This window comes from Balaenoptera ricei, chromosome 3 (assembly GCF_028023285.1).
Source record: "Balaenoptera ricei isolate mBalRic1 chromosome 3, mBalRic1.hap2, whole genome shotgun sequence".
In the NCBI taxonomy this organism is placed as follows: domain Eukaryota; kingdom Metazoa; phylum Chordata; class Mammalia; order Artiodactyla; family Balaenopteridae; genus Balaenoptera; species Balaenoptera ricei.
Window position 1 is genome coordinate 108,171,086 of NC_082641.1, and position 27,276 is coordinate 108,198,361.

The 27,276-nt window shown below is 34.6% G+C and overlaps 1 protein-coding gene across 1 annotated transcript in view; it reads left to right on the forward strand.

The window, feature by feature from the left end:
* The window catches only part of ADAMTS19 (ADAM metallopeptidase with thrombospondin type 1 motif 19), a 289,571-nt gene that overhangs the window by 144,761 nt on the left and 117,534 nt on the right, over positions 1 to 27,276 (forward strand). Inside the window, exons 9-10 of the mRNA XM_059919450.1 lie at positions 18,362 to 18,502; positions 19,922 to 20,072. Coding sequence (XP_059775433.1) covers positions 18,362 to 18,502; positions 19,922 to 20,072 — 292 coding nt within the window. The remainder of the gene's footprint in view (positions 1 to 18,361; positions 18,503 to 19,921; positions 20,073 to 27,276) is intronic.

The following is a 27,276-nucleotide window of genomic DNA, read 5'->3' on the forward strand; positions in this document are numbered from 1 at the left end:
AAGCCAATATCACTTCTCACCTGGATTATTACAGTGGCCTCGTAAATGATCTTTACTTTTCATCCCTTGCCTCCTACAGCCTGTTTTCAATTCAGAGCCAGGGAGAGTCTTCTAAAACAAAGCAAATTGCCTGACTTCTTTGCTTAAAATCTTCCAGTAGCTTCCTATTGCACTGGTAAAATTCCCAGCCCTTAAAATGTCCCGCAAGACCTTACATAGTCTAGCCTCCTTCACTTCCAGCCTACCATTTCCCTCCTTACTAAGAGGGTTCTAGATGCATCAGCCTCTTTTCTGTAACTCAAACACATGAAGCAAACATCTACCTCAAACCCTGTACCTTTTGCTTTTCCTTCTGCCTGTAATGTTCTTCTCCAGAACAGCCACATGGCTGTCTCTGTTTTTCTTCTTTAGTTCTCTGCTCAAGTGTCACCTTAGTGAGGCCTTTCTGATAACATGTCTTACAAATGTAAATATAATCACAGCCCCAGCTTATCCTCCTCTGCCTACTTTAATTTTCTTCATAAAATGTTTCCAATTCAGCTGTGTATCTATCTGTCTATCTGTCCACCTACGTATCTATCAATCTATGTGTATGTATATGATGAATTCTTGACTCTTTAGTTCACTGTTGTATTCCCAACCTCTAGAACAGTAGTACTTGCATACTTGGCACATAGTATGTACTTTTATTCAATAAATTTATTACTAAAAATGTAGAATATATAACCTCCTAAGCCGTGTAGAACAGCTGAATATATGAAAGTACTAATTGTCTAGTAGAAATGAATAAAATATTCTAATTGAGGAAATCAATTGTTTTATCTAAGTAATAAGTTTGCATTTACTGTCACATTAAAAATTTACATTAGAATTAACATTATGATTTGGATTGATAGACATTGTAAAGACATTGAAATCTCCCCTCCCCATTTTAAATACCTGAAAATTCCAAAGAGAGATTTTTTAAATCAATAGTCAAGCTAAAGAGCCAGAAAGAAAAATTTCTACATACTAGATAAAGAAGTAACCTATTGATATAAAAGAGATGGAATTTCTCACTCACAGGAGGCTAAGTCTTAATACTGGATGGAGGAGCTGAGGGTTTAATGTAGCCTGGTGAAAGGGAGCCAAAGCTTCACAGCCCCTTACATGGCAGTGTGTATCTCCAGCCAGCTGGCAACAAATGGTTTGTTTGCTTCAGGACATGGAGTGAAAAAGAATCCATCAGAGTCTGGGATGAACCCTATTCTAATGGCATAGTTTCACAGCATAAAGGCAAACATTAACAAAACAGAGGTACAACTACAATCATAGTAGGAGTTTGTTTTTTTTTTAATTTTTTTATTTATGTATTTATTTACTTTTGGCTGTGTTGGGTCTTTGTTTCTGTGCGAGGGCTTTCTCCAGTTGTGGCAAGCGGGGGCCACTTTTCATCATGGTGCGCAGGCCTCTCATTATCGCGGCCTCTCTTGTTGCGGAGCACAGGCTCCAGACACGCAGGCTCAGTAATTGTGGCTCACGGGCCCAGCCGCTTCACGGCATGTAGAATCCTCCCAGACCAGGGCTCGAACCCGTGTCCCCTGCATTGGCAGGCAGATTCTCAACCACTGTGCCACCAGGGAAGCCCCCAGGGAAGCCCCCATAGTGGGAGTTTTTAACACAGCTCTCTGAAACTGATAGATCAAGTGAACAGAAAGATCTATATGGAAGAGAAGAGATTTGAACAACTAAAAATATTGATCTATTGGGCAGATATAAAATCTACAGCCAATTATAAAAGAACACCTGCTCTTTGAAAACATACTGGATAGTTACAAAGAATGACCATATATTGTTTTATTCTACAAGTCTAAACAAATTTCAAAAAATGAATATACAGATGAATTTTTCTGATCATAATACAATTAAGTTAAACATCCAGTAACAAAAAAACTAAGAAATTTAGAAATTTACAAGCATACTTTTGAAAAACCCATAGATCAAAGGAGAAATCATTAGGGAAACCAGAATAGTCTCAGGTTTAAACAATAACAAATATGCTATTTAGAAAGTGTAGCTTACAGATAAAATAGCACATAGAGGAAAATGAATAGCTTTAAATATACATAAAAATTTTATGATGAAATTAATGCCCTAAGTTTTCAAATTAAGATGTTAGAAAGATAACAACAAAGTAAAAAAAATAGAAGAAATAATGAAGAGTAGAAACTAATGAAAAATGTGATAAATGTGAACAACAAAGCCAAAATTAAATATATGAAAATGCAAGTAAAATTGACAAAGATAGGATTGATAGAGAAAAACAGGCATAATTAAACAGTATTAGAAATGAGAAAAGGAGATGTAACACAGATACCAAAGACATTAAAAAGATACTAAGAAAATACACTAAATACTTTCATGGCAAAAAGCTACAAACAGATGAAATGGGAAAATTCTAAGAAAATGTAATGGAAGGACATAAAGATCTATAACTATTTAAAGAAATTGAATCAACACTTTAGAATCTTTTCAAAGAAAACACAAGTTCACATAGCAATAGCTTTAAGGAAATTTAGAAAATCTAAATTTTCTAGAATGAAGGAACATCCTCAAACTCATTATTTGAGGCTAGCATTAATATAATATGAAAATCAATAAAGGACTATTATGAAGAAGCAAGTATCAATTATTTCTTATCTGAGAATGATGCAAAAATGGCAAAGAAACATTTTCAAAATAAAGCAGCACTGTATAAATAAACGAAGTTAATACAAGAGAATAAAGTTGACTTTATGTCTGTATAGAAAAGGTCATTTATCATTTAAAAATCTTAATCCCCACATTAACAGATTAATTAACAGATTCTGATTTTTTTAAAAATTTTTATTGGCGTATAGTTGCTTTACAATACTGTGTTAGTTTCTTCTGTACAGCAAAGTGAATCAGCTATACGTATACATATATCCCCTCTTTTTTGGATTTCCTTCCCATTTAGGTCACTACAGAGCATTGAGTAGAGTTCCCTGTTCTATACAGTAGGTTCTCGTTAGTTATCTATTTTATACATAGTATCAATAGTGTATATATGTCAATCCCAATCTCCCAATTCATCCCACCCTCCACCCTCCCCCTTGGTATCCATATGTTTGTTCTCTACGTCTGTGTCTATTTCTGCTTTGTAAATAAGATCGTCTATACCATTTTTTTCAGATTCCACGTATATGTGTTAATATACAATATTTGTTTGTAATTAACAGAAAAATTACACTATCTCAGTAGATGCAGAAAAAAATCCAATAAAATAAAATTTACTCATGTAAATTTACCAAGATCAATGGGAAACATGATTCTTAATTGTTAAATATTAGAAACATCCTCTATAAAATTAATAAAATCACAAAGATCTCACTATATCTACTTCTATATATGTACTGGGGGTAGAAACCAGTACAGCGTGAGAGTAAAATAAATGAAAGATGTAGGGATGAGAATGGAAGAAACAAAGCTATTTTACTTTGCAAATGATATGATTGCCTACATAAAAACACAATATAATGCAAAGGTAAAGTATGGAATTAGTTAATGAGTATAGTAAGTCTATTGGATATAAGATAAATATAAAAAATTGTCAACACAAAAATACAAAATCATTAAAAAAGAGGATGCTGTTTACTGTAACAATAGAAAACACAAAATACTTATGAATAAATCCAACAAAAGACAGAAAAGCAAATACCCCTATTAAAATTCATTCAATCAAACCTGTATCAGTGGAAATATACCATGTTTGTGGATAAATGAAATATCTTACAGATGTCAGTTCTGCTGTACATATTTTAGAGGTTCATGGAAATTCCAATGATAAACTTTTATATAAGTTGGTAAATATTTCTAACATTTATATATAAGTACAAATAGCCAAAAATAGTCAAAACGTTCTTGGAGAAGCTATGAAGCTGGAGGCAAAGGTAGAAGAGGATGAGGAGGAGAATAACATGGGAATCTTTCTCTAACAGAAATGAAGACCTATCATGAGACTATAGTAACTAAGATCTTGACATTTACACATATATTGACAGGTAATACAGTGAAATACAGAGTCATAAACAGGCCCATGCCTACTTGAAAACCTGACATCTGACCACGCTGTCATTGCAGACCAGTAAAGAAAGTTGACTGTTTATAAAAATGTGGTGGTACAATTGGTTTTCCACATGTATAAAAATAAAATTGAACACTTTCCTCAGCTCATTTCTAGAAATCAATTCCGGATAAAATAAAGACTGATACATCACAGATGAGACTTCTAAGAGAAAATATACAAGACTGTCTTTAGGACTTCAGGACTAAAATGATTTCTACAACAGCACACACTTTGTGTGCCTTCTTCTCGAAGGCGGAAATTTAAGATCTGATAGGTCATGGATCTTAGAATTTGTCTTGTTCAAATTTCCTATTTGTGTGATGGTTTCCCTTAATACTTTTTTGTTGTTGTTGAAGTATAGTTGATTTACAATGTTATGCTAATTACAGCTGTACAGCAAAGTGATTCAGTTACACATATATATATTCTTTTTTTAATATATTCCTTTCCATTATGGTTTATCATAGGATTTTTTTTTTATTGGAGTATAATTGCTTTACAATGTTGTGTTAGTTTCTGCTGTACAATGAAGTGAATCAGCTATATGTATACCTATATTGCCTCCCTCATGGACCTCCCTTCCACTTGACCCCCCATCCCACAGAGCACCGAGCTGAGCTTCCTGTGCTTTACAGCATGTTCCCACTAGCTAGCTATTTTACACATGGTAGTGTACATGTGTCAGTCCTGATCTCCCAATTCGTCCCACCCTTCGCTTCCCCCCGCTGTGTCTACATGTCTATTCTCTACGTCCAGGTCTCTATTCCTGCCCTGCAAATAGGTTCGTCTGTACCATTTTTCTAGATTCCACATATATGCATTAATATACTATATTTGTTTTTCTCTTTCTGGCTTACTTCACTCTGTATGACAGACTCTAGGTCCATCCACATCTCTGCAAATGATCCAGTTTCATTCCTTTTTATGGCTGAGTAATATTCCATTCTATATATATACCACATATTCTTTATCCATTCATCTGTCCTTGGACATTTAGGTTGTTTCCATGTCCTGGCTATTATAAATAGTGTTGCAATGAACATTGGGGTACATGTGTCTTTTTGAATTATGGTTTTCTCAGGGTATATGCCCAGTAGTGGGATTGCTGAATCATATGGTAGTTCTATTTTTAGTTTTCTAAGGAACCTCCATACTGTTCTCCATAGTGGCTGTATCAATTTACATTCCCACCAACAGTGCAAAAGGGTTCCCTTTTCTCCACACCCTCTCCAGCATTTATTGTTTGTAGATTTTTTGATGATGGCCATTCTGACCGGTGGGAGGTGATACCTCATTGTAGTTTTGATTTGCATTTCTCTAATAATTAGTGATGTTGAGCATCTTTTCATGTGCCTGTTGGCCATCTATATGTCTTCTTTGGTGACCTGTCTATTTAAGTCTTTCACCCATTTTTTAATTGGGTGGTTTGTTTTTTTTAATCATAGGACATTGAATATAGTTCTCTGTGCTATACAGTAGGACCTTGCTGTTTATCTCCTTAATGAGTAAGTTATTTATATTACATAACACATTCAGACACACACACATACAATGTAGTATGTGTACACATATATATTACATATATTTGTTTTCATAAAAATATTTAATAATTTTAAAATAAATTTAAATTTAGAAAGGAGGGGCAAAATGAGTATCATTTATATAAATGGAAAACTTCAGACAATCTACTAAAAAACCTATTAGAACAGTGGGAGAATTTTATTGGCCTGTTACAAAACTGTAAAATTTTTTTTCTTTCCAATACATGAACAAGAGCCACTTGCAAACTATATAGAAAGAAAAAAATTTCATTTATATTGAAGATAGCAAAAAATAAAATAAACATTAAAAAGATAAAACACCTAGGAACATACTTACAAAGGAATGTACAAGACTTATAAAAAGAAGAATTATTAACCACACAGAGTCATAAAAGTGGTTTAAATAAATGGAAAGAGATTTCCTGGTTTGGGATAGGAACAGTCAATATTATAAAATGACAATTATCTATATATAAATTAATATAATCTGCCCAAAATAGCAATCGACTTTTTTTACTAGACAGCCTGATTTTAGAGTCCATGTGGAAAACTCAACGTAAGAAATTTCTTGTTTAAAAAAAAAAAAAAACTGTGGGGAGGAGGAGGGTGAGCACTATCAGATAGTAATACATTTCAGAATAGATAAAACAGTTTGTGCTGGTGCTGGAAAAAGCAGACAAGTCAATGGAAGAGAGAGTAAGAAAAAAAAAATTCCATTTATATGTAGGAAAAGATGTGGAAACGTAGCATATAATAAAAGCTGCACCTACAATCAATGGAAGGAAATGAATCATTCAATAACAAAAGTAACAGAAATCTGATTCTCTACCTTAGACATTACATCGGAACACACCAAAATGATTCTGTACGTGAGATTTTTTGTTTTGTTGGCTTTTTTCTTTTTTAGTCTTTTAATAGAGAATGTCTATGATTCTAGATGTGAAATCTAGAAATATTTAAGGAAAATTCACATGAAATTAGTGACTTGAAATTAAATATCAAGGCAAGGAAAAAAATACAACAGTCAGAAGATAAGTCACAGTCAGTGCAAGCATTTGCATCATGTGTAATATTGACACGACAAAGTAATAGTTTCCTTAATATAAAAAGAGCTCTTAAAAATAAATTTGCAAAATGACCAAAGTCCCATTAGAAAAATGGCGAAGGATATAACCACATAGCTCATAGAGATATTTTGATGGCTTATATGAAAATATCCTAGTGTCGTTAATAGGATGCCAGTCAAACCACAAAGCAATTCTCCTTTCGACTATCAGATTACATAAATCTACACAGATGAATCCATATTTACTCCCACTGTAAGGACCACGTGCTTCCTTTGACACGAAAACTCTCCCTGTCCTCTTCCCTCATTTTCTCTTACTCTTCTTTCACATCATTTCTTCAGAGAACTATTCCATGGGTAGGTTAAGTCCCTTCATATCTGCTCTTATTAATTCTATGTAGTTTTCATTCCTAATTTTTTCACAGTTGTAGGTTTACATTTGCGTGATTATTTAATGTCTGTATCTCTAATTAGATTGTGTTTCTTTTATTTATTTATTTATTTTTGGCTGCATTGGGTCTCTATTGCTGCGCACGGGCTTTCTCTAGTTGCGGCGAGCGGGGGCTACTCTTCGTTGGGATGCTCGGGCTTCTCATTGTGGTGGCTTCTCTTGTTGTGGAACATGGGCTCTAGGCGTGCAGGTTTCAGTAGTTGTGGCACGTGGGCTTAGTAGTTGTGGCTCACGGTCTCTAGAGCGCAGGCTCAGTAGTTGTGGCACACGGGCTTAGTTGCTCCACGGCATGTGGGATCTTCCTGGACCAGGGCTCGAACCTGTGTCCCCTGTATTGACAGGTGGATTCTTAACCACTGCACCACCAGGGAAGCCCTAGATTGTGTTTCTTGAGGACAGGGGCTGTGTCTTGTTTTGTTTTATGTTTGTTTCTGCTGTCATTGCTGTTTAACATTGTATCTCTCACACCTTTCATTTGTGCTCAATAAATAGCTGTTAAATGATGTTTCGATTAACAGTGTAAGTGAATGAAAAGCGTTTGTCTATGAAGAAACAGATATTCTTATACATTTTTGAGAGACGTGTAAGTGGGGCACTATTTTTGGAGGCCATATGGCAATATTTATCCAAATTTAAATAGAAGACTGCTGGTAAATACAGTTTCAGTTTATTTTCCCAGCTTTGAGTTTAGCACATGTTAAATTATAATTTAATTTGTTTTTGTGTTTCTTTGCTTACTAGAATGGTTGAGCATCTCATCTTTTTCTCACTTGTTAAATTTATCCCATTACTTTAAAAATAAGTAGCCAATAAAAGTAATCATAAGGACTTGAAAATGATCACTATCTTATATTAATGAAGTAGTATTTATTTTTTGACCATTTAGTATCTGATGCCTCAGCACTTTGTTTTCCTAATTATAAAAACTGTCCTTTTAAGATAGGTTTGTATTATTGAAATAATAGTATGGATATAAGGTTGTAGACAAAGTTGTTTGTCTTGAAAACAGTTTATGATACAATTTTGTAATTTGACTTTAGCACATTTATGATAATTTATACTTGTAATAGATAGTGTCAAGAAAATAAAAAAGCTCTAGCAGAGTTCTGCATTTTTAAGAGTTAAAAGAAACTGCTTTAAACATATACAATTTATTTACTGATTAGGAATCTCATCTGGTAATTAGATTGTCTACTTCATAGAGATGATGAGAGGATAAAATTACATAAGTTAGGGAAAATTACTTATAAATTATGTGATTATAAAAACACAGAACATGTTTTCACATGGCCAAAATACTTGTATGTTTTTGGTTTTTGTTTTGCTTTTTTGAAACAAGGGGAAAAGACTAATATATATTTATTAAACTTGGCCTAGAGACATGGCTTTTCCACTGAGTTGACAATTCAGGAGTTTCTTTGGAACTGAGAGGCTAATGAGGCAATAAATATGCAAAGTTAGCTCCTTGAAGGCAACAAATATTTGGGGCATCTGCTAAAGTTTTAAGTATTGCCAAAGTACCAACAATGCAGATGCCTTGTAATTAATAAGCCTTTGAAATCAATGACATTTGCTTACATGCTTTGATGGAAATTGTGCCTGGGTAGAACCAAGGGTAGGGCCAGGTTATAACCCACTTCTTCAGACATACGCATTTCTGTTATTGGCATCAATATTGTTATCAGTTCTTAAGTTGAGACAGCTAAAACATCTTTCTAGTCTTAGCTCCTCCCATAATCCCTTGTCAAATTCTGTTCATTGGTCATCTGAAATAGTTATCCCATTAGTTATCCCATCTGTCTATTCCCTCTTCTGTTATTTCTCCAGGCTTGGACTATTGCAATACCCACCTCAGCGGTCTCCTTGCCTTAGCACCTAATCTTTCTAATCTATCTTACTTTCGTCAGATTCAACTTCCTGAATTATAGTTCTGATCTTCAGTTCAGAAATCTTTAATGTTCCTTACCACCTAATGAATGAACTCCAAATTATGTAGCCTTAGATTCATGACTTTTATAGATTGGTCCCAATCTATCTTTCTAACTTTATAAGCTACTTCTCTATTTCATGAATGTAAACAATCCATAATTTTCCAGCTTCATGTCTTTATTAATGCTTTTTTCTTATTCCAACTCCCAGCCCTACTGATTTATACCTTTTTCAGTTTTACTTATCCATTAAGTAAAGACAAATGTAATCCCTTTAATGGTCAAACCAAATGTAATCCTTTTTGTGAAATTAGACCTGAAAGTCCAGCTGGAAATATATCTCCTTTTTTAACTCCCTTACACTGTTAGTTGTAAATATCACTTGTAGCTTAATTTCTAATATATACTGATTTATACTGATATTTACACACACACACACACACACACACACACATACACTCCCTACTAGACAGGAATCTCTATAAAAATAAGATTAGTGTCTAATACATTTTTTTCTCATATAGTACCAGGTTAAGTGCATTGTATATTATAGGAACTCAAATATTTGTTGTGTGAATGAATAAGCATTTGTTTTAGGAATACTCACCTTTTGGACAATCATTTTGAGATTCAGGGTAGAAGGCAGTTGAGTTCCAGAAGCAGGGAAAGAAGAATTAGTTTGGGTCAAGGAATGCAATTCCCTTGACTGGAAAATACGGTCTTATGACTGTACAAATACAAATATGGCAACATATTTTTCCTTTCTGGCACATGCTATTTTGATTCTTATATAACATTAACTATGTAGAAATACAGTAGTTAAATTATACATCAGTTATGATGAGTCTTCTTTGAAGTTTGGTTACAGGCCTGTTCAACTGTTTCATGCACATCCTGAAGTCGTGGACTTGGAAGGGACAATTCCAGAAGTTTCAGCAATAGTACTATTTAATCTAAAATTCTGCTAATTAAATAAGAAGGTAGCATATGCTCCAGGAGGTATCCTGTAAGCATAAATTTGGCTAATCTCTCTCAGCATGCCAGAGGAGTCCCTTTTAGAAGGAAATAAAATTTTTGGCTTTCATTCTGCATTGATGCCCATCAGTATATCTACTATATCTTATAATAAGTATATCTTGTAGTACGATATACTGATTAGATCAGTATACAGTATCAGTATATTGATTACATCAGCATATCTTACTATAAGAAAGAGAGGATATATTCTAAAGGGAGAGTAGACAAACAGTAAGAAGTAAATAAGAAATGAAGATTAAGACAGTACATTATCTAGGACTCTTAGTATGGGAAACAGATAAAATAACAGATTACTGTAATAGACAAAAACAAATATACTCATTTCTAGAAATCTGTTGCTTCTTAAAATATTCAAAATTAATTATTCTGTAATTAATGTTCCTTGACCCACTAAAATTGGTAATAGCAACATGTAAGTTCACTGTTTCCGTATTGTACGGTTTAGAATTCCATACAGCAAAAGTCACAAGTATCTTCCTCTAGTACACACGCCTTGGTTAAGGATAGAAATTACTCAGTGGGCAGATGAGAGAGAAAACGTATTAGAGCAACACAGACTTGGGCTTGAATTCTTGTCCTGCCAGCTACTCTCTGAATGAACTTTGGGCAAGTCAATCTGTCTTTACTAATTTTCTTCATTCCTAAATGTGGATAAGTTTTCCTTTCAAGGTTCATTGTTAGGTTGGTGATGCTCTAATTGCACGGCACATTGGTTGACTCATAACACAGAATGAATAATACAGAGTGAATGAATAATAATAATAATTCATTATTAGTAGTAGTATAATTATTTTTATGAATGCTTCAATGTAACAAGGAGATTTTCAGCCTCCAATGGCCATACATCTCTCTGTTCACTCAAGGAGTGCTTTTATATCCTTCAGAATTTTTACTGGGTTGGCAGGAAGTGTACTTATTATGGCGATTCTGTTTTGTTTTGTTTTTTTTTTTTTGGCTGCGTTGGGTCCTTGTTGCTGCGTGCGGGCTTTCTCTAGTTGCGGTGAACGGGGACTGCTCTTTGTTGCAGTGTGAGGGCTTGTCATTGCAGAGGCTTCTCTTGTTGCAGAGCACTGGCTTTAGGACGCGGGCTCAGTAGTTGTGGCTCGTGGGGCTCTAGAGCGCAGGCTCAGTACTTGTGGCGCGGGGGCTTAGTTGCTCCGCAGCATGTGGGATCTTCCCGGACCAGGGCTCGAACCCGTGTCCCCTGCATTGGCAGGCGGATTCTCAACCACTGTGCCACCAGAGAAGTCAAGATTCTTGTAAGACCACTTACACAGTATTTGTATTTGCTACTTTATTTAGACAGTGATACCAGTTAGAGTAATAAGTAGTTTGTCCAAGTTAATAATCATAACAGGACGTAAGCCAGCAGAGATGTGGCAGCACTCCCATACCAGATTCTCTTCAAATGTAGGTTTGGATGTCATAGTGAGTAGGTGGAAGAGGAGAAAAATCACCCAACTAGTGAACAGCCATACAAGAATTGGCTTTCTGCTTGCATTTCTCTAATGCATTTCTCTTGGCAAATGTATGGTCTAGAGTAAGGCAAACAACCTTCCTTGAGCAGATCATCCATAGACTTTTCAGGCTTACGGTTTCTCTAAGTCAGTAAGATGCCACATTAGTTTCAACTTTCCATCAAATGCACAGGATATTTAGTTGCTCCTATGATTCTATATTAGTTGATAAAATCTATGTATATTTATTTATTACAATTTAAGGAATTAAAAAGAAAATATGATAATTCTTATTCTCTGAACACTTAAATTCTAGGTAGTAATACTTTGTATATATTACTTAAAATTCACCAGAAATAGAAGATAGTTCTGATATTTTTTGTGCCATATATTTGAAGGGTACAAAAGTTAAGAATCATGAGAAATATGTGCTAGAATTTATTGAAGAGTCCTTTATATGGGAAGAAGGTCTTAAAATTTAAGTTGCATTTGTAAATACAAATAAGCTGTGGAAAGCATTCTGAAAGGAAGGGACTGTACAAAACAGTAGGCTGGAATTAACTGTTCCAGTGGAAATTAGTTTGAAATCAGTTTACAGATTATTTGAAAACAGGATAAAAAGTTTGGATTTTATCTTGTAGCTCATTGGTTCTCAGAATTTGAAGTAAGAATCATTGAGAAAATGTGTTAAAATACAGTTTCTTAGATCTTAGGCCTCTTTTAATCCGTTGGGGTAGAGCTCAGGAATCTGCATTTTAACCAGCCCTTTGGTTCATTATTCACTTTTTCAGTATCGTTGCTTGCCAAGGAAAATTGAAAGATTTTACCTAGGGAACTAGTTTTTGTTAATGTTTTCATAAGGAATTAAAATAATTAAATAATTGTTTAATAAGGCAAAGAGTTAAGGCCAGGTGTGAAGGAGTTATCCAGAAGTGAAGAATAATAATCCAGAAGTGAAGAAAGTCACCTCTTGTCTTGGTTGATGGAAGTAGCGTTGGAAAAGGAGGAATGGGTGGGAGAGCTTTATGGAACGTAGAAGGACAGGATCCAGGCATCTTTTAGCTGCATGAGGGCAAGGGATGGAGTGTTCCAGCCCCAGTATATGATAAAGTCCTTGAGGGTAAAAACTGGATCTTACTCATTTTTACGACCCCAACTCAGTACAGTGCCCAGCACTTAGTGTGTTCTTACCAAGTATTTGTTGAATTGCTGGATAAAACTGTCGTGTAACACACAGCAAAGTCAAAAGGAATCTCCTTTTGTACCCCTACTTTATTTTTTAACCTCTGATTTTTTATCTTGATGCTGACTTACTTTCCATTCATTGCCTTTTGACTTACCAGTAGAAGTACATATTTGTTTTGTGCAAAGTGAAATGATTTAAAATATAAAAAGTAATGAAAATGTCTCATATTTCTTAATGTTGGGCTTTTTTCCATGAGTACACAGGAGTGAAGTTACATCAAGTCAGATATGGCCACTGAATGGTATGAAATTAAGTGTCATTTGTGATAGTTTGTTTCTTTTTTTAAATTAATTTTTTCTATATAATAATATGGCTTTTAGTGGAAAATAAGATATCGTGACAAAATGTTTAATGTATTCAGCACAAAAAAGTTTACTCTCTTAAAATATGACTGTTTACAAATTGGATCCTTTCCAAATTATCCAAAAAATGTGAGTGAATTCATAAATGTTCTCTTCTCTGACTCTTTAAACATCAAAAGGGACCATCTTCAAAATCCAAATGCTTCTCCAGCTTTCCGCAGGATATCACAGAACTTCCTGGCAGAGACTTTTAAACAAGTTGAGAAGTTTTATAAGATAAAAATATTTTCTCAGTTGACTTGACAACCATGTACAATGTTAGTGGAGAGTTTATTTGCCCAAGGCATTTTGTCAAAGTGAATTTAAACTGAGATTATTAAAATGTAGCTCAGTTGCACAGCGTGAGGAGAGGTGTTGCTAATGTCTTACTTCGACAATGTTTTCCATGCAGTGCATGCGACTTGGTTATGGGACTGTATATGTGAAGGTGTGTTTCTGCTAACAGAGAGGAGACATTTTAAATGATTCAGAAAATAAACCTTATATGTAAATGGATACTTTTGATCTATAGCTTGGTGATTTAACGTTCACTTCTTTTGACCATCAGGCTGCCTGGGTCTGAGTCACAGCTCTGCTATTAACCTCAGCACCTTCCTCATCTGTAAAATAGAAGTCATGATAACAGAAACATTCTGGGGGTATTGTGAGGATTAAATGATATCATCATTGTAAATGATTAATATAGTGACTGGCACAAATAAAGGTTCACAATTGTTTTATTTCAAATCTGTAGAATCAGAACTAAGCAGTGTCTCCTGATAGTTCCAGATGTGTGGTTATAAAAAAAACCCCTGTGCCAATTTAATGATAACTTCTGTTACAAGTTAAATAGCTTTAGGAAAATTTAACTAATGGTAAACAATGCTTGAATCATCAGATCTCTCCATGGCTGTAGCTAATTTCTTACATGAGAATCAGGATCCCAAAAGGAAAATGATCATCTGGATGAGAAGTTGTAATCTTCCCAATTTGGAAAATAACATTACACTGCTTTGGGAAAATGTCCAAATTGCTAAATCTTGGAAGGAGTCCCTCTCCTTCTCTCAAATGGACACATTATTTAAGAAGTTTTATTATTTGTGAAAAAGACCAGTTGCCTTTCAAAAATAATAGCATTTGTGTATGATTTGAAAGACTGCACCACCACAGATGGAAGAGTTGAGTATGTTCCACATGGCAAGTGGCTGTTGTTATAACAGGGTCACCCGGCAATGTGTGCTGCAGCCAGAATCCCTGGGGGAGGTGAGACAGTGATGCAGGCAGGGGCGGCATTGGAACCGTACAGTCAGCGCATGAGGCATCTTTATCAATCTGGGAGATTGTGGCATATTTACAATTTCTTATTTTAATTTAACATCCAGACGAAGTAACTTCTTGCCATTATTATTTACTTGGCTTTTCTTAAATCCCCACTTTCATGAAAGTCAGCCAATACAGCAGATTGCCTTTAATGATGGTTATCTCTGTGTTTTTTTGACAAATTAGAGAGATAGGATAAAACTTCTCTGATTTACTGCCCCAATTAAAAAAAAAAAAGCTTATGGGTTCCTGCTATATTGCAGGCACTGTGCCAGGCATTTTATATCATCCTCATGTAATCTTCACAACCAGTCAGGAAAGTATATTTAACAGATGAGGAAACTTAGGCACATTTATTCCTTTATTATTATTTAAATTGCCTCTGGTCACATGAATAAGGGGGAGATACATGATTCAAATCTAACTCCTACGTCTTTCACTCTAGCCCTCAGTAAGTGAATTGGCCCCTGCCTACTCCATATCATGTCTTACTTTTTCTCTTTATCTTCAAATTATGAAAACATTTTTCTTCCTGTTCTCTCTGTCAGTCATTCTATTAATATGTATTGATACAAACCCTATTTAAGGACATTAGTTAGATGAGGAAAGAGAAATATGGTATATCATATAGCTGAATTTTTCTAACACTAAAAGTGAAGGATGATAGTCAACAGTATATTTTAAATTTTATTTAGATAATTTGCATAATCTTCAAGTTAGCAAACATAATGAACTTTTAATTCATTACTCTTCTTCATAAATTAATTAGTTCCATCTATATCATTTTCTTCTTTTAAAAACATTAAATCTAACCATTTTGATTTAAATCTTTAGTTTATTTAACCAAAAATGTAGTTCAATAGTCTTGAAAATTTTCATTTTCATATGAGAAAATATAGGTAGTATAGTTGTAATTTCCTTTAGCAACTTCTATAACAATATTCTTTTATTAGTGTTTTAAAGTATCATATATATATTCCTGTTCACAAATTATTTATGAAAGACTATTTTATTTATTATCTAGATCATTACGCAATGAGGAAAGGGAACATTGGACTATCTTCCCATCATCTCAAACTTAGCATGTGCAAAACCAAGCTTTCCTCTTTCTACTTCTTCAGTATTAACTCTCTCACAAACAGTTATTTTAATGCCCTCATTATGAGAATTCATAGGAAATTATATGCAACTTTTACTGAAATAGAAGTGATTCTGTTGGGTTGGCCAAAAAGTTCATTCGTATTTTCCCATAACCTCTTGCAGAAAACCCGAACGAACTTTTTGGCCAACCCAAATACATGCTGACTTGGCTCAACATTTAAATACAATTTATAGAGTATGGTTCCCATATGCCAGGATCTTAGAGCAATGAGTAAGTTCCTATCCTCAAGAAACTGGAGAGATAACCAAAAGTAAAAACATACAGTACAATGTAGAAAACACTGTAATAATGTTGTTCACAGAATACTGTGGTGGGAAAACAGAGACAGTACACATAGGCGAGGTGGGAGTTTAGTAAAAGAAAACCTCCTCGGGCTTCCCTGGTGGCGCAGTGGTTAAGAATCTGTCTGCCAATGCAGGGGACACGGGTTCGAGCCCTGGTCCCAGAAGATCCCACATGCCGCGGAGCAGCTGGGCCCGTGAGCCACAATTACTGAGCCTGCGCGTCTGGAGCCTGTGCTCCGCAACAAGAGAGGCCGCGATAGTGAGAGGCCCGCGCACCGCGATGAAGAGTGGCACCCGCTTGCCGCAACTAGAGAAAGCCCTCGCACAGAAACGAAAGACCTAACACAGCCAAAAATAAATAAATAAATAGATAAAAAGATAAAGAAACTAACACTCTCTCAGCCTTTAAAAAAAAAAAAAAGAAAACCTCCTGAAAGTAATCTACGTGAATCTTGAAGATCAAGTAGAATTTATCCAGGGAAAGGCATTGAAGGCAAGGCACTTTGGATAGGGTCAGGGAGGGAATGGACTTCAGTGGTTAGTCACGTGATTCTAGAGCCAGACTCCTCAATTCAGACATCACTACTTTCCACTTTCTCGTTGTATGACCTTGGGAAAGTTACTTCTCATCAGCAGAAAGGGTATTATAATAGTTCCTACCTCATAGAATTGTTTAATTCAAGCTTATAAACCCCTTTTTTTTTTTACGGTGTATGACACAGAAAATGCAAGAGAATAAGGAACAACATAATGTTTGGGAAACTACAAATCATTTGCTCTTGCTGAAAAGAAATGCAATAAATGGCTTGGAAGAAGATTAAGAAACTGCGTACCATGTTAAGGAGCTGGAAATTGCTATATAGGTAATGGAAAAGCAGACGAAAGGCAGCCCAATTGTGTTTTTAAATAGATCTTACTGGAGCAGGGCAGGAGGAAAAGGGAGAATGTTGCCAAAGATTAGAAGCACAGAACCCACTCAGAATGCCATAGTAATTGTCAAGATTAATTATTTTTATAATCCTCTTTAATAGTAACAGAAGGAATTGAAAGAAAATGACAGTTGAAAGAAATATTTAGAAAGTAGATTAGCAGGGCTTGCCCCTAACAATTAGTAAATAATTGGGTGCTAATTTGGGAGAGGAAGGAATAAATGATGACCTGAAGATACTTGGGCTAGCAAAGGCACACAAAAGAGAACAAGCGAGAAAGAGAATACAGGAGTACATAGAGGTTTGAAAGAGAAAATATTAAGGGCAGCTTTTAGACATACTGAATTTAACAGTCTTCTAATACGTCCATCAGAAGATAAGTCAGAGTTTTAGAATAGAGTTACAACTTAGAGCAACAGATTCAGGATTCAGTAGAAAAGATGAAGATGGCCAAGAGTGTGCAGGTTTCCCAGGGACAGTCTGTGTTTTATGATGAGTGGAGGAAGACTATCTCGTGAAGCACTTGGGGAAAAATAATACTTTAATGTGGTTTCGGATTTGATAAAGGAATGAATAAAGGATCTTTAGGCAAGAGCAAGAATCTAGTGTGATTGAATAGAAACTTACCATTTCCATGTGCTTCGTACCTACTACTATGTCAAAAATATATCTATAGATCATTTTGATACAGGTGAACTAAGCATGTTATTTACTAGATTGATTGGGAGAATGGTTTTTACTAAGTAAAAACATTGACTTTTAATATAGACCATAAAATTTTAAAAATAAATCAGTCTGAAATCTAGTTTTATGTTGACCTTTAAAACTAATTTCTCGGGACTTCCCTGGCGGTCCAGTGGTTAAGACTTCGCCTTCCAATGCAGGGAGTGCGGGTTCGATCCCTGGTCAAGGAGCTAAGATCCCACATGCCTCGTGGCCAAAATCCAAAACATAAAATAGAAGCAATATTATAACAAATTATCAATAAAGACTTTGAAAATGGTCCACATCAAAAAACTTTAAAAAAAAAAAAACAAAACTAATTTCTCTCCGAATAGACCGGTGGTTGCCAAGGGGAAGGGAGGGTGTGGGAGGGGTGGAGTGGGAGTTTGGGGTTAGCAGATGCAAACTGGTATATATAGAATGGATAAACAACAAGGTCCTACTGTATAGCAGAGGGAACGGTATTCCATATCCTGTGATAAACCATATTGGAAAAGAATATGAAAATGAATGTGTATGTATATATATATATATATATATATATATCTGAGTCACTTTGCTGTACAGCAGTAATTAACACAACATTGTAATTCAACTCTACTTCAATAAAAAATAAAATAAAAAATAAAACTAAAAAACGAATTTCTCTCCCATTATTTTAATTATTTAGCTGTTATTTAATTGCAATTATAATAACAGGTTAAAAATATCTATCTAATGTAATTTTTAAATTTTATATTCCAAATCAGCATGGGGATTAATCATGACAATGACCACCCATCATGTGCGGATGGTCTTCATATCATGTCTGGTGAATGGATTAAAGGACAAAATCTCGGCGATGTCTCGTGGTCCCGATGTAGCAAGGAAGATTTGGAAAGATTTCTAAGGTACTGAGGTCACTAGCTGTTGCTGTGTCATGAATGTGTATGTGTGCCAGCTTCCTCTACCAGCCTGGGAGGGTGGTGTGGCAGCGGGAAACAGCCACCAGATTAGGAATCAAGGTGCTTTGTTCCAGTCCTGGTTCTCCACTGACTCATGGTGCGAACTGGGACATATTATTTAACCCACTTGTTTCTTAGTTTCCACACTTTCAAACAAGAGGATGGGCAAGGTGATTTGTAAGGTTGAAAGTTATTATAATGATAAAAAACCTTTCATAACATTTAATTGCCTCTTCAAAATTTCTCAGTGGAAACATTTTCATTGCTCATCCCTCTACATCTGTTGTTATAAAGAACCTCTTTAACAAAAGCTCCACCTTTCCACTGCGGTAGTTCTGAACTATGAATCTTTTTTCATTAATGTCAATGCATAGTTTTCACCATTATAATAGTCCTTGATTCTCCTCTTTTCAACCTTCAACTTTGGTAATACGTAGCTTCTGCCTGGTTGGAAAAAGAAATGAAAAAAAGTATTTCTGTTCTAATTTTCATTTTAAAGCCCTGTTCTTTACTTCGTCCTTCAGTAATAGATGGGGAAGCTGAAACAGTACCAGTAGATGTTATGTAAAGTCCCAATTAGTGAGTGAGAGATGCTTAAAGTATCCAAAAGTCTAAGTAAGAAATATAGGAACATCTAACTAGCTAAATTCACTACACAAATTTATTTTTCCATACCATTTAAATTGTCAAGCTAATTTTTTGTCAAATGAATAGTAACATCTACTAAAATATATTTATTACATTACTATAACTCTTTCCAGAAATATGTGCAGTAGAATCTGGGCATTCTCTTTGTCACTGCAACAGTAGCCCCTAAGTAGGCCCTAATGAGTGCAGGATTTTGTGTAGTTGTCTTCTCATGAATCAGAACTACGATAAAATTAAATTTTACCCCATAAATGGAAGTTGTAGTACAATGTCAAGTAGAAAAATAGTCACACTATTAATAGTCACTTGAGATTGCTTTCCATAGATTCCTTAAATCCCAGAATATAGTTGATTTCTTACCTTCATACATTACTTTTGGGCAAGTTACTCTCTGAGCTTCTTCATCTTATAAATATGTAAAATAATAACCACCTCACAGTATTATGTAGATTAGCTGAGTTAATCCATATGAAAGATCTTTAAAAACAAAAAGTCCTGTTAATTTGAACTATTTTTATTATTAGGTTTATCATAATAATTATAAACAAATGATTCTCATACATGGGATAATTTCTATGAGCATTCTATAGAAGAGCTTATAAATAAAAGTAAGAACATATTTTAGTAGTATCGAAATATTTCCTGTTGCTGTGTTAACTAATTATAACAACTTTTTGCATTTAATTCAAAATGTTACACATATCTGCATATCGCCAGGTCAAAGGCCAGTAACTGCTTGCTACAGACAAATCCCCAGAGTGTCAATTCCGTGATGGTTCCCTCCAAGTTGCCAGAGATGACATACACTGCTGACGAGCAATGTCAGATTCTTTTTGGGCCATTGGCTTCCTTTTGTCAAGAGATGCAGGTAAGAGTTGTATCCAGGTAGGATTTTTTTTAAGTGTATGTTCACATCCATTATTTAGAAGTATTGATTGGAGGAGGGGAAGATGACTTTATTTTAAGAGTTTGTGGCTTCAAAGCATCCCAGTATTGGAAAGAAGAATTTTCTAAGAAAAGGTTTCTGCGTTTTCCCCCTAACGTTTTGAAAGTGATAGAAATAGGTGTCGGTATTTAATTAAAGCCAGGAAGGAATGACCCAAGAATTTCTACTTCAAAAATGGCACTGAAGTCAGAAAAGTCTTTGCATTATGCCAGTTCGTTGCTTTTGTTTTAAATCTCTTACTTGCTTACATAGTAGGTAACTGGGTGAAAATGTAATGAAAACGATATATGAACATGTAATTTTGGAGGAAGGATTATATCTTTTAACTCTGAAAATAAATTGTTAAAAATATGTTGTATAGGAATAAAAATTAGAGAGTACATTTCTAAATAGTTAAACTAGAGGAAAAGGGTAAATGTCTGATGGTGAACTAAGCAGTGTCTTTATATTAGTATTCAGTCACTAGTTACTCTGAGAGGCCAATTGTCCCATTCTAGAAAAATCTAAAATCTGAAAGATTGAGCAAAATGACCTTCATAATTGATGTAAGAATTTAGCTCTATTTACCCTTCCTTTTTTTCTTTTCTTCTGTCTTCCTGAAGCTCATCCCCTAGCTGCCCATTTCTTCCTACCTCTTTCCAATACACATACTCACGCATACTTTGTATTTCAGGCTTCAACTGATAATCATGCTTAGAGTGAATTGATAGCTGTATTTCACTGTAACTAAGTTTCTGTGATTGCCTCAAAGGAGTTTGGCTTTGTTGAAGATAATGCTGTCTTGGATTACTGGCAGAATAATTACAATTCATTATAAGGAAAAAGTTATACATTTGACATATGTATATATTTGTATGTATTGTATTGTATACATATGTATACATATGTATTTGTATGTATTGTATTGTATACATATGTATGTATTTGACATATGGCATTATGACATATGCTCTCTCTGCTTCGTTGTTCTTATCAAAGGAGTTATTCACTTGTTTGTTACTTTCCTCTTATTAATTTCCCACCCTAGTGTGTAAGCTCCAGGAGGGCAGAGTGTTTCTCCAGCACCTAGTCCAATGGCTAGCACATGGTAGGCACTCAGTGAATATTTGACTTAAGATTAAAATAAGTGAATGTATGAAGAACTTGGAGCTCCATTAAATGTGACATGTGAAAGAATGTATAGACTATAATACTCATCTGGCAATATTAGACCTCAAGAGGAACTGATATAGGTGTGTGATTGTGACTGGACACCCAAGGGTTCACATGTGGCAGACCAATGGATCCTTGGAGCTTAGCATTGGGTGTGAAAATTACAGCAGTAGCCAGGTTGACTTTGTTATTATCTGTCCTAATACCTCTCTGATCTCATCTACCAATCTTGTTCAATCTACTCTCATCTCCAAGGACTTTAGACAATCAAAAATTGGGTTACAATCTTCTTTCTTAAATCGTCATGGTAAAATGAATGTTTTGAGGTCCACAAGTTTGGTTTTGTAGGTAAACACATCTACATGCTGAAATTATCATGTTTTGGAAAACAGAATAGGCTGCCTATGATTACTATCATACTATTGCATAGGAGATGGTTTCAGTTCATGTAGTACAGAAAACTGATAGACTTGATCACTGAAAAATGCTCATGTTTTATGAAGTACCCTAAGTGTTAGAAAAACTCAGCAAATGATCAACTACAAATGTGATTTTGGTAAATTTTAGATCATTTTTCATAAATACTATTTTTAAAAATTTTAGAAATTCTTTTTAATTATATATTGCAGTTAGTTAAATTTTACTAGTACCATTCCACAATATTTTGAACTCTAAAATGGATGCCACAGTGTGTACATCATTTAGATTTATGATCTATTTTGATTCTTATAACAATTATATGCCATAGTTGATATTTAGTCCTGTTTTACAGATCAACAGTTTGAGGCCTGTAGAAGTTAAATAACACAATTAAGTTATTACCCCTATGAAGAGGGAGTGTTAGATGCGAATCCAAAGAATAGAGTATATGTAACCACTATGCTCTACTGTTTCTTATGGAATTCAGACTTCTTTACTTTGTGTCTTTGTATGGGAAAAACCTTAGATCAGATCCTGTGTTTAGACTGAATTTGCTTTATCCCTTACAGCACCTACACCATCAGGGTCAAGAAGTATTTTAATTGATTTTTTTTTAAACTTTTCTAGGCTATTTGCTCTATTTTTTGGTTGTTTCTCACTAACCTACCTGCATGGATTTTTTTCTCCACCTCTGACAGTATAACTATTTGTTAGGGGATATTAAATCCGTTTCTCAATATCCTAGGATGTTGCCTTGTTTTAAACTAGGCATTTTGCAAACAGAATTAAGTTTTAGGTCTTAAGTATCCAGAAATGTTCTCCTTTTTTCCCCTGAAATTATCTATATGTGACATTTTTATTCATAAAACCAGATTTTTCTCTAGTTCTATCTGTGTGTAATCTTCATTAAGGACAATTTTAAAATAATGCCAGAAAGGATTGGGCTGCTGTGGGCAGCCAAGGAGAAGCAATGCCTCTTATTAGTTGTGTAACCTTAGTCAAAACTCTTTTTCTTTCTAAGCCACACTCTATAGAACAAGTAATGGAACTATGTTATCTTTCGAAGTCTCTTAGGGCTAAGAGGCTGGACTTCTTTCATTCCAAAATCCAAAACAGCATTGTGATACCACCCTTGAAAAATCATTTCCATCCCAAATTAGTGCAGCTTGTAAAGCATAGAAATTAGGTAGGTAGGTAGGTAGGTAAATAGGTAGATAGAGCCACAGAAGAGATTATTTAAAAATTCAGTCATTGATTTGATAAATATTTATTGAGTTCCAGCTACTTTCCAGGTGCTGTTCTGTGTACTAGTAACACAGTAGGAAGAAACCCCCAGCTTCATGGAGCTTAATTTTAGCTGGGGAAACAGACAATAAGTACATACATATATAATATGTCAGTTAGTAATAAGCGTTTTGGAGAAGTATAAGTTCAGGTAACAAAGACAGGGAATACAACCAGGGATGGGGGGATGGGACTGGTGCTATTTTATACAGGATGATCTGGGAAGGCTTCCTAAAGCAAGTGACATTTGTTTAGAAATCTGAAGGAAGTTAGGTAGCCAGCCATGCATTTATCTTGGGAAAAATGTAGCAAGAAGAAACAGAAAGCAAATGCACTGGCATGGAGTTAGGTTCATGTTTTAAGTTTAAGATGTCCATTGGACATCTAAGTAGAGATGTTTGTAGGTCCAGAATAGATATCTATCTGGAAGTCCTCAACAAGTAGGAGATACTGAAGACATGATACTAAATGATGACACTAGGAAATGAGTTAGAAGAGGAAAAATTCAAAGACTGAGAACTTAATCACTACAATATTTAGAGGTTAGGAAAATAAGGAGGAAGCAACAATTAAAACTCTGAAGAAGTCTATTGGTAGGAATCGAACCAAGAGAAAGTAAGATCTTGGAAGCTAAGTGAAGACATTTTTCAAAGTGGAAATGATTAGAAATTCCAAAAGCTGAAGACAAGGGGAGTAAAATGAAGTCTGAGAATATGCAATTGCTATGTTTTTCCCACTGGGTTTGGGACACTGTTACTTGATGCTTTCTTGACATCCCTGAACGCCTGAGGGTAAGGAGGTAGAAGTTAAAAATATAAGGGGAAGTAGTTATAAGTGTAGAAGATAGAATAGTTCAGCGCGTTAAGCCACTCACATACACATTCAGGGGGGTACACGTGAAGTCGCCATATCTACCAGTCTGTCATCTAGACTTTATACAAAACGAATCTCCTAGAAGGCAAGCTCCATAACATCAAAAGAGTTGTCAGTCCTTTTTATCACTGTACCTCTGGCACCTAAAAGAGTGCTCAATAAGTATTTGTTAAATTAATAAGTGAATCAACTGAATGATGGAATAATAACTCTAAAATCTTACTCATAGAAATAGTTGATTCTTAGATATATAATATGTCCAGAGAATATGAAGATAACCATCTAAAATATTAATTCAATGGCTCCATAAATAACAACCTATAAGGGTATGTAGCTTATGTTTCACAGCTTACACATGAGTTAATCAGGCATCCTTATGTCCATCTTGTATCTCCGTTCAGTTATAAATAAGTGTTGAGCTGCATGGAGTAAAGATTTGCAGCAACTTTTCAACGTGTGTGTTTCTGGTACAATATGAGACAATGGTAGTTGGCCCATAGTATTTGAATTAGATATTGCTCTTCCATTCTTACTGACAAATAGTTATATACAAGCACTAGGGACTCCAACATTATGTACATGCTGATCTAATTAATGATATAAATTTACCCTTAGGATAGCAGCTTACATCTGCAAAATGTTTAAAGGCATAGCTGTAGAGATGCTTGTGAAACATCTCGACCCTCAGCAATAATTGCTCACTCTTCTGCATGAATATGCTAGCTTCTCAGATGACCTTATTCCTGAGTCCTAAGCATTTGGTGCCTCTAGGCCATCTGGCATCTTGTGGCTGAGCCAGCTACAATGCATCAAGTTATCCTAATAGCTGCCTAAAATTACTTAGCCTGGCTAAGAATACAGAGGTATGGATGTTTCCTTAGAACCAATAAGAAGTGGCTGCTTGAGAGTTACATTATTTGAGTAAGAAGGAAGTTTGCTAAAAAAAAATTTAAAAATGAAGACCTCCAGGAAACTTAAGGTTCTGCCTTTGGTTTTGGACTAGGCACAATGTGAGTTGCATACATATTATATTGTATCGAAAACTTTTTAGTGTAATTAAATCATATGATGACTTAAAGTGAAAGTACCATGTAAAGTTCCAGTTTTACATTTCTCTTATATCGACTTAATATATCAAAGTATGTAGGACTTCTAAAATCTCTCATTTGATCTAATGAACAGGCTGGCATTGAAATGAGTACCTTATGAAGAATTCTAGAAGATTGAGTCTCTTATTTGGCATTGTGAAATTCCAGAGGCAATAGGAATTAGGGCTAAAAAAGCATGAAATATCTCTTGATGGAAAGTAGTTGTTTGGGCAACTAATACAGTATCATTGATAAATCATGTTGTTAAGATTGGTGAAGTTGAAGATTTTTATTGTCCTTTCTTCCTATAAGATCAATAAAGTTATGGTGGGTTAAAGCTACCAGGAATTGAATCTGCCTATCTTGCCATCTAATCAAAACTTCATCCTATTCTTTGAGCTTTAGTCCTACACGGTATGTGAGTACATGAGTTTGATGGCAAATTATTTGTCTAGATAATCTAGCTCTTTAGTTTTTTTCCTTAGGACTAATTTTTTTTCACGACTTCTTATTGATGTGGGCTTTTATTTTTTAGGTCTCTATCTTTGTAATTTGCCTATTTACATTTTGCCCATTTTTTAAACTTTCTGTTTTTCTTGCTGATTTGCAGGAGTTCTTTTTATATTCTATATTCTAGGTGACACTTCCTTAAAGTATGTCATTGTGTGTTAACTTTTTATACAATGTCATTTTAAAATTTTGAAGTGGTTGAATCCATCAAGTTCTCCAATTAAGTTGTGCTGTTTTTGTTTTGTTTTGTGTGTGTGTCTATGTGTATATATATATTCTTTTTCAGATTCCTTTCCATTATAGGTTATTACAAGATACTGAATATAGTTCCCTGTGCTATACAGTAGGTCCTTGTTGTTCCTCTATTTCATATAGAGTAGTGTGTATCCATTAAACCCAAACTCCCGATTTATCCCTTCCCTTCTTTCCCCTTTGGTAACCATAAGTTTGTTTTCTATATCTGTGAGTCTCTTTCTGTTTTGTAAATAAGTTCATTTGTATCATTTTTTTAGATTTCACATATACGTGATATCGTATAATATTTATCTTTCTCTTTCTGACTTAATTCACTTAATATGATAATCTGTAGGTCCATCCATGTTGCCACAAATGACATTATTTCATTCTTTTTTATGGCTGAATAATATTCCATCACATATATATTTATATATATGTATATATACACACACATGCGTGCACACATACACACACCACATCTTCTACATCCACTCATCTGTCAATTGATATTCAGGTTGCTTCCATGTCCTGGCTATTGTAAATAGTACTGCTATGAACATTGGGGCGCATTTAACTTTTCAAATTAGAGTTTTCTCTGGGTATATGCCCAGGAATGGGATTTCTGGATCATATGGTAACTCTATTTTTAGCTTTTTAAGGAACCTCCATACTGTTTTCCATAGTGGCTACACCAATTTACATTCTCACCAACAGTGTAAGAGGGTTCCTTTCTCTCCACACCCTCTCCACCATTTATTATTTGTAGACTTTTTGATGATGGCCATTCTGACTGGTGTGAGGTGATACCTCATTGTAGTTTTGATTTGCATTTCTCCACTAATTAGCTATTAAGCATCTTTTCATGTGTCTGTTGGCCATCTGTATATCTTCTTTGGCGAAATGTCTATTTAGGTCTTCTGCTGAAGAATGTGTGGTTTTTGAAGTTCATTATCTGTCACTAGATCTTAGATGAAGTATATTAATATTATTATTCAAAATATCTGTTTGCTTATTTTGGTTTGATTGATCCATTAGTAACTGACAGACATGTTAAAATATCTAACTCAAACTACTGATTTATTTATTTTTCCCTGTATTTCTGTCTGTTATTACCTTATATAATGTTGAATTATATTATAGGTGCATACATATTTATGGGTTTTCATCTGTTGATCTGTTTTTCTCCTCTGCATTTTTTATGACTTGTGTCTTAAAATCTGTTTTGTCTGGCATTAAAACCATTATCCTGGCTAATATTTGTCACATCTTTATCTTCAACCTTTCCAAATAAAACATAAATACTAATATGGGTATGGATAGATGGGTATGTTTACTAGAGAAAAGGAATTGCTAGATTTTATATTTTTCTGTTTAAACCAATGTAACCATTTTTTGGTATTTTCATCAGCTAGTTTAACATTTTTTACATTGATTTAAATTAATGTTTTTTAGGATTTTTATTGTCAGCTTATTTTGTGTTTGTGTTTCTTATTTATGCTTTACTTTTTACTCTTGTTCTCCTCTCCTACTTTACATTGGAGAAACCAAATTTTCCTCTGCAT